This window comes from Chelonoidis abingdonii, chromosome 6, assembly GCF_003597395.2.
Source record: "Chelonoidis abingdonii isolate Lonesome George chromosome 6, CheloAbing_2.0, whole genome shotgun sequence".
Taxonomy (NCBI): Eukaryota; Metazoa; Chordata; order Testudines; family Testudinidae; genus Chelonoidis; species Chelonoidis abingdonii.
Genome location: NC_133774.1, coordinates 23,569,502 through 23,584,316, shown reverse-complemented (window position 1 = coordinate 23,584,316; position 14,815 = coordinate 23,569,502). Strand labels below are relative to the sequence as shown.

At 44.2% G+C, this 14,815-nt stretch overlaps 1 protein-coding gene across 3 annotated transcripts in view; it reads left to right on the top strand.

Moving 5' to 3' along the window:
- PDZD2 (PDZ domain containing 2) overlaps positions 1-14,815 on the top strand; it is a 260,890-nt gene that overhangs the window by 233,095 nt on the left and 12,980 nt on the right. For all 3 annotated transcript variants that reach the window (XM_075066889.1, XM_075066890.1, XM_075066891.1), the window contains exons 19-21: positions 954-4,623; positions 6,204-6,321; positions 12,946-13,047. In XM_075066889.1, coding sequence (XP_074922990.1) covers positions 954-4,623; positions 6,204-6,321; positions 12,946-13,047 — 3,890 coding nt within the window. The remainder of the gene's footprint in view (positions 1-953; positions 4,624-6,203; positions 6,322-12,945; positions 13,048-14,815) is intronic.

Genomic DNA, 14,815 nt, shown 5'->3' with positions numbered 1-14,815 from the left:
CAAATTCCCGCCCCTGACTTTAAACAATCCAGTTCTCTGATTGGTCCTCTGGTCAGGTGTTTGGTTCTCTTTGTTCCCCCTTTACAGGAAAAAGAAAATTAACCCTTACCTTACCTATCTACTTATGACACATGCGTCCCTTTCTCCCCCTCCTCCTTCCTCTGGTATTTCCTCCATTTTGCCAGAAACTCTTCCCAATCCCTGTATACTTACTCCTTACACAACCCACCTCCTTGCTGTCATCTGTGATGTAACTGAGCAAACTGGGAGAGGTGGCGAGTTGGAATGTGTGGATGGATCAGTGGACGGAGTTGTGGGCAGTCAGTAAATTGCCTGCAAGTGGGCTGAATGTTCATGAGATGAAAGAGAAGATCTAAGACCACAATCCCGTAAACATTTATGCCCCCATAACCTTACTCACATGTGCATATGCTTAATTTTACACGAGTGCTCACAGGACCAAAGCCAAAGCATTTCCACAATGTCTCATCGCTGCAGTACCGAAGCACCTCTGATTAGTGCGCTAGTCTTCAGGTATTCAGTGCAATTTATTTCAGCCTGGTACTGTGTATTTCTCCTCTGTTCTAGGGTCAATGGGAATGAACACAGCCAGGCCCAACTGGCTATGTACTTACACTTGGAAATTTAAACAGGATACTAACCATCAAAGTTTAGAATGAAACAAATCGTAATTACTCACTAAAAATAAATCTCCCCTCCCCCACATATATTATTCTGATCCAGCTGGAATATGATTATTTCTGGAAATTTAAGAGTCATTACTGGAGAAAGGGAATGGCAGAGCTTTAGGGAAACATTTAGCTGGTATATATGTGTATCTGTTTTTGCAGTAAAAACATGATACTTTGTGTGTAACACTCCATTAATGTAACTAATCAGAGTTAAGTGTTTTATTTGCCTTTTCCCCTCCCTCCTTTTTTATCTTGATACAGCTGTGGACAGACGTACAAACCTCCTCATGTCTTCAGGGATGGATGGTTCAGATCAGGCTGACCCCTGCACCTTCCTTATAGCTGAAGAAGAAACCAGTTCTGGGAAATGTGGAGAAAAGACTTTGCAAAACGAAAATCCAGACAGTGTCATAAAGAGAACAATGCTGCCACCTGATGCCAAGACCGAAGAGTTGCAAGCAGGTGCCTCAGAGGTCAGCTATGTCAAAGACTGTGCTGTGAGCCCAATCACTGATATTGATGACTTCATCAGCAAATTGAATTCTTCAGAGGCTAGAACTTCTCAGTCTCTACTGACAGTAGCAAGCCCCAGAGATGAGTACACTGCCGAGTGCAGTTGTGAGACAGAGGAAGGTTGTTCTATTAATTCTGAGCCAGATATAGCAAAAAAGGAACTATCTGAAAAAACTGTGAATTATGCAGCTAACGCCCAGGGGATTTGGGGGTTATCAGTACTGGATTCTATTAATACAGGCAAGCTTTTTACTGTGAATAAAAGCTGCTTAAATAACTATTCTAGGAATTTTAGCAATTTAAGCATAGATGATTTGCCTGCAGGTGACTCTGTGGAACATACAAGAAATGAATCGTTTCCAAAATCAATGTATGGTGCTGCAGAGGATTCCCATTCAGACACAGAATCTCTCACCGAAGCCCCGGATTCTACTGGTGACAGTTTGCTCTTGCCATCTGCTGATGGTAAATCCTCTGAAACCTGCAATGTTACAGAGTCAGATGAGGAGCAAATTGAAATTTGCTGCATGAATAATGAGCCACAACAGCCCGTTCAGGAGCATCAGCAGCTCACGTCTGCTAGAAGCATATTTCATCATTCCCCACCATCCCCTCACACAGCAAAAGTTTTACAAACAGAGAGCTGTGCGGTATATAGTTCACTGGATACAAACAATGACAAAGCTCCATTTATACTAGAAGATCAATGTAATTCAATTCTACACACCCCACAGCATTTAAATATTGTTCCGGCTACTCCCTTACATTCTTTTTCCTCGGTTTCTCTATCGGATAAAGATACCCTCAAACCTCCATTGGGAGTACATCCAATTTGCTCCTTCCATAACAACGGTGCCTTAAGTACAGCAGACAGAATGGGCTTGGAGAATAATGAAAAATCTGCAAAACCGTGTGAGTCTTCCAAAGCTTTGGAAGATATGGCTTTGCAAAGCAAAAATATGAGTTTCTTCGCTACTGGGAATGTGAATGGCTTGGAAAGCAATTTGCTGGACAAAGAACATCATGATAAAGAACAGGGATCCAAATTTGAAAGTGAACTGGTGACTAATGAGTGCAATCACAAGGTTAGTTATCATTCTGCTTTGACAAGGAAGGAAACGAACAGTTTGGCTAATTTGAATAAAACAGATAGTAATCGGATAGACTCTTTATCACAAAGCTCAACACTCACGTCCAGGTCACCCACTCCTACTAAATCAAAAGATCTAAGTAAGGCTGGTACAACCCAGGACTTATCAGGGAAAAATGAAAAAGTTAATGGTGTGCCATTGGGAAGAAGTTCTCATGCAAAAATCCAAAGCTCCACTACAAGTTCCAGCAAAGGACTTACAGTACTGCACAGCCCGACCTCACAGAAAAAATCACATCAAGAAATTAAGGCAGTGGCCCAAAGGACTATTGTGGAAACCCTTTTAAATAGTCAGAGAGCCAAAACAGGACCAAAGCTAAAGGGCCATGCTATCAAAAGTAAAACAAAGGCAAATTCAGAAGCACCGAGCTTTAATCCTGCAAAAGCTAGTGGGACGGATCAGAGAAGAACTTCTGTTTCTCCACAGTTATCACCCAAGCTTCTAGGAAAGAAAGTTTCCGGGTCCCGTAACCTACCTACGAACGTGGAACCGGGCAAGAGCATTCCACCAGTCTCAAAGACTCTTAAATCCGAGCAAGAAAATAAACCATCTCTAGCTGTGCCTGAAGAAACATCGCTACCTGTGTTGAGTGGCAGCAGCGGCAGCTGCAGCCCAGTGGAAAAGAATGAAAAGCAATACAGGGGCAATGGTGAGCTAAGCGTTGCTGCGGAGACGGAGCATCAGAGAGGCAGTGAAAAACAAAAAGAAAGGCAGGCTTCAGTGCATCAGAATGTGTGTAATGAGAAGGGAGTTAAGATTGATGTTGGTGATTTCAAAGCTAGGGAAGATCTGCCCAAAGTAACTACCCCTCCTAAGCAGATGCTGAAAGGTGAGTATGTGAAAGAGAGACCTGAAAACCATGGCGCAGGCATAAACCTGATAAACAGCAGTTACCATGAAGGTGATATTCAGCAAGTAGTTCCTCAAAACCTAGGAGTCTGTAACAATGACTCCTCCTCATTGAGTTTGCCGCCAATTCAGCAGGAGCAGCCAGAAGGCCAGGCAATCCAACGCACATTCATTGAGGTGAGGTTATCCTCCTCCTGTTCCTCCCTAGCACCATCATCAGAGCAGCTGTTGTTGGAAAAGGCAGACGCTACCAATACAAAGATCAGCCAGTTAACTGAGGAGACAGGGGATGGCCAGTATTTCACTCAAGTAGACACCATTGGGGATGGAAATCGACACAGTACATCCAAAACTGTGATGAGGACTTACTCAATGCCAGCCCAGTTGTCAAGTCGTTTGAGAGAAGACAGTAATGTTATAGATGTTTCAGCACACCCCGTGCAAGGTGTTCAGAGCAATGTTTCAGGGATGCTAAAAATTGTCCATCTCAGGGTGCTGAATGGCCAGGGCACCCAGGATGGAAAAGAGCAAATGCACACTCCCCAAAGTGTCCAGAAACCAAGTCTGGAGCAGCTCTCTTTAGCTAATGAAAATAGCTGCCTTGCCACAGATAAACTAAAAACTTTCAAGAGAAATTATTATTGTTATGAACTGAACTGGCCACAAGAATCTACCTCATCTTTCTCTGTGAAACAGAGGATCAAATCTTTTGAGAATCTGGCAAATTTCGATAGATCAGTTGTTAAAGCTATAGACATACATTCAACCTCCATGAGTTCTAAACCACACGTTGGCAGACGAGCTTCTAGTGGGATATCCTCCATAAGCAGTACCAGCACAAATGATGCAATACAGACATTGAGACGAAGTTTGAGTTCATGCAGCGACAGTCGAAGTCCAACATATCCTCAGAAATCGCAGACAAGTGTAATCTTAACACACGTACAGCAGAATTCATCAGACAGCAGCAAAGATGACACTCATTTAAAGAAAAGCAAGGGAGAAGACACTTCAGGAGATCTGCATGTCTCATCACCCAACACACCCCACATCCGAAGAAACAGGGGTTATGGCAGGCAGTCACTGTCCCGCATGAAGCTCCGAGAGCTCAGAGCATTGAGCATGCCAGATCTTGACAAGCTGTGCAATGAGGACTTCTCAGTGGAACCCGAGGCCACCCATTTCAAAACAGAACTGGAAATTACACCCAGGAAATCACTTGGCCTGCCTGTTGAAAGCGTTTCAAACTTGAATGCATCTTCTCCCCTCTCCAACCTTGCAAAAATGAACCGGCTATGTTCTAAAGGGAGTAGTCCTTGGAATAGTGGCTCAGGGACTCCTGGGTCAGCATCTGACGATGATGTACCACATGACAGCTCCTCAGATAAGAAGCGATCAGAAAAAAGCTGGTCAATCAGGTTAGTTTACTGTTCTGTGGTTATTGATTGAAAAAGCATTTCCTGAAATATTGTTCTCGTCATTCCTGCGGTCTTTTCTCAGGCAAAACTCCCAGTTATGTAGGGCCTAATCGCAAGCCCATTGAAGTTAATTATATTTCAGTGGAATGGCTTTAGATCAAGTCCTCACTCCGCTATCAGTTGGACACAGTGTTTCTCAAGCTTTATTTTTGAGAAGTACTATATATTATGGCTGTTTGATGAGGAACACTGCAGAGGTGGCTGCATTTCAGTAGTGTCTGAAATGCCCTGTATAAAACAGGCTTGATCCCATAAGGTGCTGAGCACCTTTTGAAAATTCCTGAGTACCCTCAACATTCACTTAGGTCAAGGCACTGAAATGAAGCCACTGGAATTTTAGGGTGTTGAGCAGGTTAGAAGACATTCCACATTTCCCTTCTTTCTAGCCCTCCTTCACTTTCTTTAACTCTTTCTTTCTTTTTTTTTTTTTGTAATCTAAAATGATATAACTGTGGTCCCTTGCCCACCTTAGATGGGAACCTGTCACCGTAGTTCACTTTTCCTAATATGGCAATTACTGAGCTCACCGAAACTCTAATACAGGAGTAGGCAACCTATGGCATGCGTGCCGAAAGTGGCATGCAAGCTGATTTTCAGTGGCACTCTCACAGTCCAGGTCCTGGCCACCATTCCGGAGGGCTCTGCATTTTAATTTAATTTTCAATGAAGCTTCTTAAACATTTTAAAAACCTTATTTACTTTACATACAAGAATAGTTTAGTTATATATTATAGACCAGGGGTTGACAACCTTTCAGAAGTGGTGTGCCGAGTCTTCATTTATTCACTCTGATTTAAGTTTTTGCATGCCAGTAATACATTTTAATGTTTTTAGACGGTCTCTATCTGTCTATAATATATACTGAAACTATTGTTGTATGTAAAGTAAATAAGGTTTTTAAAATATTTAAGAAGCTTCATTGAAAATTAAATTAAAATGCAGAGGCCCCCGGACCTGAGTGCCACTGAAAATCAGCTCGCAGGCCGCCTTCAGCACTCGTCCCATAGGTTGCCCACCCCTGTTATAGACTTATAGAAAGAGTCCTTCTAAAAACGTTAAAGTGTACTACTGGCACGCGAAACCTTACATTAGAGTGAATAAATGAAGATTCAGCACACCACTTCTGAAAGGTTGCCGACCCCTGCTCTAATAGCAATATTTTTTTATATAATCTCCCTTTGTTTTATCCTGTTGGTGGTTAAACTCTTAAAGAAAGATATAGGGCTTGATTTCCAGGCCCATTTAAAATTGGCCTCCCTTTTTGCACTTGCAGTATACAGCATTTCGACAGTTAACCGCTTGATTCATGTGTGCAGTCAGATGTGTAAATTGCCTGAAGTGAAGATGCTGTAATGGAAGGCACATCTGAAAAAATGTTTTTCACCATTTAAAGAAATAAAAGTAACAAAAGTGGTGAAATAAATCCTGGGTAATTGATACTAATGTGAAATGTACTATACTTAGAATTAAGGCATATGTTTCAATGCTGCATTTTACATTTATGTGTATCTTATTTTTAGCTTGGCTCAGCTATTAGTCTCAACCCTGGACCAGCAGAAATTGCAATCTCTTTTGTCATCTGTAAAGGCAAACTGTGATATCATCACTGTGCTCCAAGAAGTCAAAGAACAAGCAAAGGTAAGAAATGGAAGATCAAAACTTAAAATCACTAGCCGCATTTTAGTTATCTATGTAAGTGAGTTCTTTTTGAATACAGGTTAAGATCCATTCCAGACAGTTTTAGAATACATCCAGTAGTCCCATTCTCTATGATAACCTATCACCATTGATGGCACCACTGCTTGCCCCTAATTTTGTAGCTTAGAATGTCTGCCATAAACTCTTGTGGTTGATTTGAAAGGCTTTTTAAAAGTTATTTTGATGAAGGGTATTACTGGCGTACTCCTCTAATGTGAAAGCAATTGTGATCCACAGTGAAATGGTCTATTCTGCAAATCTGTTAGTGGAGCATGTCTCCATGTCAGGCACTACCAGAGCTTAGAAAGTCTTTGAGCTAACAAGTAGCTGCAGGCCAACTTTAACACCAAACCAAGTTCTCAGCCAAATATGAAATGCCAATCCTCACTATTCCTATAAGCTTCCTGTTTATTATTACTATTAAAGGCAATGAAAACAGAATAATCTTGGTTTAAATGTGCACTGTCAGCTTGGCAGCAATATGATGCATGGCTGCTTGGGACACCCAATATTGCGAGTGTCTCCTGGCTCTTCTCTGTTACCCCTCTGGTCCACGGAGGCCAAGCACTGTACTAAGGCAACCTTCTGTGGCCAGGTACCGAAAGGCTTCCCAAGTGAAATTGTTGCCAATTTAGCGCGCGTGTGTATGTTCACGTTCATTAACTGTTTGAAATGGGACACCTTGATTACATTGTCCTCATTAGCACTAAAAAAGTGATTTTTTCTCCCTTGGTATTCGCCCCTTCTTGTCAACATTTGAGAATAGGCCACTTCCATCTTACTTGAATTGGCTCGTTAGCACAGACCCTCCCTCCCACTTGGAAGGCAACTCTCATCTTTTCATATGCTGTGTATTTATACCTGTCTCTGTATTTTCCATTCCATGCATCTGATGAAGTGCGTTTTAGCCTGCAAAAGCTTATGCCCTGATAAACTTGTTAGTCTCTAAGGTGCCACAAAGACTCCTTGTTGTTTTTACTGGAGGAATTGTGAGTGTAAGTGACATCTGGGGCATATCATTGGCTGGTGAGGTAGATTTGGAAAGTTTCTGAATTTTATTTGCGAAGGTCACAGTTTCAAATATGAGATGGGATGGGGAGAACCAGGACCTCCCAGAGTGACTTGATTTTATCTCTTTCCCAGGGCAGCCTAGTTAAAACTTGTGAGACCCCAGAGCTGTGTGAGCCCAGGTGGGTTTGGCAGCTTTCCCAGAAATACTAGAACTGGATTTTATTCATGACCAAAAATAATTTAAATGCACTTTCAAGTATTTTACATGGAATCTTAGAGAGATTATTTATTCATGCCTGTTTTTAAAATCAGAGAACTCAAATATTTATAAAACTGAATGCTTTTTGGAAGGCACTCTGTCTGCATAGTTTCTCATAGCCGCACTTAAGGCCACTATGGCACGTAGGCTGGAAAACGTTAGTCACATACTGTATTGAAGTCTACAATGGGGTAGTTCTTCAGAATTATACAAGTGCTGAAATATGATGTGGGTGTCTTTGTCTGATTCAGACTGTAAGCTCCTCTGGGCAGAGCTTGTCTCTTCCTTTATGTCTGTGCAGTGCTGAATTTCCTGCTAGCATTCAAGAACAATGAGGGCAATTAACTATTCAAACAATTTACCAAGAGTTATGGTGGATTTTCCATCACTGGCAATTTTGAAATTGTTTGGATTTTTTTAAAAGAGAAGTACTGTCATTCAAAAGGAATTATTACAGGGAAGTTCTCTGGCCTGTGGTATGCAGGATGTCAGACTTGAATGATCACAGGGCTCCCTTGGGGGCTTTGAATCTCTGAATAAATATTAGGAAAATCAAGAAAAAAGGAAACATTGAAACATTATTGTTGTGCAGGTCAGAGTTATTTGTATTTATTATTATTTATTAAACTAGTGCTAGGTTTTAAAAGGATAGCTTTGTGGTTAAGGGATAGAACTGAGATCAGAGACCTCAGCTCCTTCCTGCTGTGCCACTGATTTCCTCTGTGACTTTGGGCAAGTCAATTAGTGCCCAGTCTGTTGAGATAGAGGCTTTGGGAAGATGAGGATGTGCAGCACCTCACAGGATCAGGAATCCGCACGCTTTGTGCCTCAGTTTCCTCATTTGTAATATAGGGCTAGTAATAGTTACTGGCCACACTGGGAGGTTGTGAGCTTAAATTAATGGATGCCTGTGAAGCACAATTGGATGATCAGAGGGAAGGTATTACAGTATGCCATATCCTTATGGAAGGTAGCTGTGCAAAGCAAGGATGTCAGCAGGCAGCCTCCCATAGCCCGCAGAGCAGGGGTAGGCAAACTACGGCCCATGGGCTGGATCCAGGTTATCAGTGATTTGGATCTGGCCTGCAGGATTGCCCCGTGTGGCGCCATGGGCCCCATGCCGTTCTCAGAAGCGGCCAGCACCATGTCCTTGCGGTCCCCGGGTAGGGGGGCAGAGGGCTCCTTGTGTTGCCCTTGCCTCCAGGCATCACCCTCTGCAGCTCCCATTGGCTGGGAACAGGGAACTGCGGCCAATGGGAGCCTTGGGGGAGGTACCTGGAGGCGTGGCAAGGGCAGTGCATGTGGAGCCATCCACCCTGCTCCCCCACTGCCAGGGACTGCGGTGCTTCCTGTAGTGGCGTGGGGCCGGGGACAGGGCAGGCAGGCAGGGAACCTGCCCTGGCCCCAGTGCGTGCCACTGCCACCCTGGAGCCCAAACCCCTCCTGCACCCCCCTCAACTCCCTGCCTGTACCTCACACCCTTCGTGCACCCCAACTCCCTGCCCTGAGCCCCTTGCCTGCACCTTGCACCCCTCCTGTGTACCCCAACTCCCTGCCTTAAGCTCCCTGCTGCACCCTGAACCCCTGTGCACCCCACTCCCTGCCTTGAGCCCCCTGCTGCACCCCGCCTACATTCCAACTCTCTCCCCTGAGCCCCCTCTTACACCCCGCATCCCTCCTGCACCCCTGCCCTAAGCCTCCTCCTGCATGCTACACCCCAACCCCCTTCCTTGAGCCCCCTCATACACCCCGCACCCCTCATCTGCCCCAATTCTTTGCCCTGAGCCCCTTCCTGCACACTGCACGCCCTCTGCACCCCAACCCCCTGCCCCGGCCCTGCATAAAATTTCCCCACCCAGATGTGGCCCTTGGCCCAAAAGCTTTGCCCTCCCTCTCCACCCCCCTGCCACAGAGCATGCTTTTGGTGAGGAGAGAGTTTGGCAGATGGGTAGAAAGAAAATGTCTGTCATATAGAACGTGAGATGATGTTCAGATTGTGTATGTGCCTGAACTGGGATGTTTAGTCCTAGGAAACCAGGGAGAGCTGAGATTTGAGTGTGCAAGAGACATCAGAATAGCAGGTGGGGGAAACGGTAGGTGCATCCCAGGCAAGGCTGCACGACAGAATATGAAGTAGAAGTAGGGGTTAACATGCAGCCATGTACTTACTGTGTACACAGGATAGCTGGATAATATTATCATGCAGTCCCCTCCATTTAGCACACTGTGCTGAGGGCCCTCACGGATTTTAGTGTTGAACTCATTTATAATTATTGTAGTCTTCTCATTTCTCATCCAGTGTAACAGAAGGCTGCTCTGACTTAAACCAGCTGGTCACAGCCCCATAGGGCTTTTCTGGCAGCCAGGGGTTACTGGGCCGTGGGATGTTTGGTCATATCCATTTTCTTCTGGGGAACACCCCTACACTGGGTGGTCAGTAAGGGGTGAGGATAACAGCTTTGTGCGTGGATCTTTCCAGCTCAGAGGCATCATAGAACTGGAAGGAACCTCAAGAGGTCATCTAGTCCAGTCCCCTGCACTCAAGGCAGGACTAAGTATTATCTAGAGCATCACGGGAGATGTTTTCCTTCCTCTCTCTCCCCCAGCGAATTCCTCCCTCAATGACCTGATGCATCACTGCAGATGAAATCTCTAACTTGCTGCAACCCTGCCTCCCCCAGGAATTCGCTGCTTCCCTTTCCCCAGCCCTGCAACACCTTAGCAGTCTACCTTGGCTTCTCCACAACCCACCCTGGCCAGCTCTCAGACTGGCCCAGCACTCCCCAGGGATGCCCTTCTCACAAGGGTAATCCTCCAAATCCCACTGAATTGCCACAGAACACCCATAGTGTGGCCAAGAATCAGGCCCATTATATTTATAGTGCAACCCTTAATAGTGTTTGCTTCCCCTATGCCTTTAAGATTGGGGGTTTAATTTAAGAGACAACCCTCTGAGTTAAACACATTTTCAGTCCAGTGAACTAAATATGTCATTTAATGGTAAATAGATTAAACTGTGTCAGGGCCTCGATTCTAATGAGAAGCCATTAATTTAAGCATTGGCAGTTCCTGGAAATGCTAAGAGCTGGAAGCGATCCAAGGCCAGATGCTGCTTTACAGTGTCAGCGCCTAATTATTTGCAGCAGGCCCAGTTGATATCTTGTTACTGCCACCAGACTATTGTTTGTTGTCTTATTTATACTGGAAAATGTCGAAACGGACTGTTCATAACTGTATGCCTTTCACCCTAGTAACTGATGAATGCAAGACACCCAACTTGATAGACAAATGGTCTTATCCAGCATTGCAAACTCTGTGCTCTGGCAATGGCCCACCATTTCATATAAATCAGTTTTACAAGCCACGTTTAGCCCTGATGTAAGCAGGTGCCACTCCAGGGTCTTCACTGGAGTGCTGCTTGTTTATAGTGAGGCTGAATTCAGCCCAAAGTGTTCAGATCGCTGAAGAGTTCTCTCTGCTCTTTGCTGGGATGTGCAGTGGAATAGTCCTTTTGGTAGGTGGAATTCCAGTCTTGCTTTTGCACATCCCATGTCATAATGTAGAAAATAGAATTTTTCACTTGCAGGTGTGATCAAAGATGATCAAGGGCTGATTGAATCTGATCAAGGGAACAAAGGCTCAAACAATCCCTAAACACACAATCCCAATTGACACTTTAACTGTCAGTAACCTGAAAGAGAAAAACAAACAGCCAAAAAGCCAAGCAAGCCCATTCACACCTTGTTCAGCAAGGAGATCTCCCTCTCAAACTCCCCTGTTCACTAGCTCCCTTGGTGGTTGGTACTGAAAGGTAAATATAGTACATCATAGTCCTCCTTAGCATATTGCATGAAACTGTGATAGACTGGACGGCTCATGAGTTTGGCAATAAAATACCTTTTATCTATTGGTCACTGGCTTGAATTCAGCCCAGGTCAGGAATGGCTGACAATTGTCACCAGCTGATAACTGGGGTCTAGATTTATGTGAAACCAATTGGTCTCATGAACAATTCCCGTTGGCAGTCCTAGTGTATACTTAGACTTTAATCACGGGATATAATTGCAAGTCAAGGCAATATACCTGAGCTAGCTTTAATCTAGCTCACTTGGATCCCGGAGCAGTGAAGACACAGCAGTGTGAACGTCAGTGTGGGCTGGACAAACCCGCTTAGCACCCTGGGTAATGACACCTGGGGATAAGCCAGGCTTAAACTCGTGCTTCCATGGCTGCACTATTCCAGGACTTGAGCTAGCAAGATTAAAGCTAGCTCAGGTATGTCAGATCAAGCTGCAATCACACCCAGGGGTTACAGTGTAGACAGACCCTTCGGTAGAAGTCCAAGAGATGAACAGGTACAGAAACAGAACTATTGCTATAGAGGATCCATTCAGGGTAGAACTAGGGTGCCATGGTGTTAGATTCATAGATTATAAGGTGAGAAGGAGCCCCCTGTGATCATCTAGTCTGACCTTCAAGATTTCAGTCAGCCAGCTGCAGGGATCAGGAAGGGATTCCTCACTCCATGTTTTCTGGGGTTTTTTTTAGTCTACTTCCTTTGACGCATCAGGGATGGCCACAGCTGGAGAGGGGACATTGGAAGGGGTGGGTCAGAGCTCTAAGGCAGCAACAAGGCTGCTTAATCATTTCCTTGCCATTGCGTGGGCCTTGGGCACTGCACATTGCGTGGCCCTCCTATTCTTTGCCTGTGGTATAAAACAGTCTAGTCTCCTATGGGTTGTAAAACTCTGGTCTAATTTTGGTTGTTGGGTTTAGTGTGTGGGTGTGGGGTGGTGTTGGTGGCCTAGGCTATACAAGGGATCAGACTGAATGACCTAGTGGTCCCCTGTATAACACAGATCACAGGACTTCCCTGAATTAATACCTGTTTGAACTAGAGCATGTCTTTTACGAAAAACATCCAATCTTGATTTAAATACTCCCAGTGATGAATAACGCACCACAACCCTGCTTAAGTTGTTCTGGTGGTTAATTGCCCTTACTGTTAAAGATGTGTGCCTTATTTCTAGTCTGAGTGTATCTGGCTTCAACTTCGAGCGATCAGCTCTCTGTCTGGTTGATGGAAGAACCCTCGTTACTGAGGGAGAGCCTGCAGTGCTGCTCATGCAGTACCCGCTGTGTGAATAACCACAGGACTTCAATCTGACTCCTTTCAAAAGAATGACATTAGCTTTTTGAAACTGTAAACTCAAGTTGCAGTAGTGTGAGCGTGCTGGGACTCTATACCTTGTTGTGGGTGTTTTTGTCTTGATCCCCTTCTGTTCTATTGTTAGAGCAAAGAAGATGCTTACTTTGTGGTCTTGAATAAAGAAGAAGGTGCTGGCCTGGGATTTAGTGTCGCTGGAGGGATAGATCTGGAGCAGAAATCTATCATAGTAAGTGATGACTTCAGGTCTTCTTCAGCAAAGTTTGACTGCAAAGCAAGCTTGAAATTAGATCAAATGTTCATCTAGCAAGTTTCACTGGAAGGCAGTCTTGAGTCATAGACCAGGGACTTAGAGAGGCTGCTGCATGCTATTATGAAATCAGAGAGGGAAGTGCCTGGGTGAAAAATGTTGATGCAATATTTTTATTACTGAAGATGGATGACAATTACATTTTCAAATTAGATTTAAAAGTGCCTCTTAGATTAATATGTGACTGGATTATTAGTCTATGGGATCAACTAAATCAAAGTCCCAAGGACTATAAATAAAAATCCCACATACTCAAGGTAAATGTAACCTTTTGTAAGGAGATTTCAGTTTCCAGCCTTTGAACTTTTGTCATTAAATGTCCAGTTATGGAATGTTTTTGTAAACCTAAGGACAGCTATTTCAGACTGAGACAAACATTCTGGATTTTGCTTCACAAAGTTCCTTTGGTGACAAGTGAAAACTAATTATAATTATTATTTATAAGATACTTTTAAACCCAGGACTTTGTAAGTGCCATTAAGTGATACCAAGGAATAAAAAAGTGATACCAAACAACTGAAAAACTATCAAAAAGTAGAACCAGTAATATGGAGAAAAAGAGGAGAACCCATGTGCTGTGCAGCAAGCCATCTGAGGTGGGAAAGTTTTAGGTTCCACACTTATGAGGATGAACTTGTTAGATGCTGAGAGGAGGAGGAGGGCACAGTGACACCCACTGGAATGGTGGTACTTTTGAGGCCTGTTCCATTCTTATTGAAGTCAATAGTAAAACTCCCAGTGATTTGAGTTGGAGCAGGGATAGGCTCTGCCACGGTGATGAGACTGTTTGTGGAGCACATATTAGGATCAGGGGGAAAATAACGAGAGAAATTCACCCAAGAATCCACTTTTAAGCACACAAACACCTCTGCTAGGTAGGGCATTATTAGGGGGGTTCCGTTTTAATCCAAATTGACACTAATACAGCAATGTCTCCAGCTGCACCCCTGCCTTGCAGCCTTACATACGCAAGGTCGCTCCTGCATTTTCCCTGCCTTGGCTTCTGGTCAGCCTCCTGCCTTGGCATCTGGTCAGCAGTGCCTCCTTATGTCTCTCCCCTCTGAGAGTTAAACCCTTCTTTCAAGATATTGAGCCTAAACAGAGCTGCAGTTAGTTAGCTTCTCACTGGGAGTGCCTCCTTACACTGCCTCTGAAATCTGCCTGGAAATGTTAGCTGCTGAAACCTAGGGCTTTTTAGCAGGGCCTCCTCCTAGGGACTGTGTTTGAGGTGAGGTGCAGCAGGGCATTGGGTCCTCTCTGGGGGATGCCCAGAAGACTTGCACTCCCCCGGTAAGTGCCAGAGAGTCTGTGAAGTACCTTGAGATAAGCATATAGAATTGTACTCACAAATTCTCAGCATGAACCTTTGTGAAAGGAAGCATATAACAGTGCTCTAGCAGCGATGCAGTATCTTGTAAACAAGTCTTTAAAAATCCAGAGTTGCTGCTTTCGGGCCGTTTTCTTCTATCAGTTACACCGGCACAAATCCTGAGCCAGTCTACTGGAGCCCAAGGAGTTACTCTGGATTTTTCCCACTCTAACTACCCTCCTAGAATTTTCCATATTTACAAGAAAAAAATAGTTTACACAACCAAAAAGACTGTTACATCTGTGATGGTGAATACATAATTGGAACAGCCAAATCATCAAAAATAGGCACTTGAAGCTGTGCAGGTGACCATGTAAC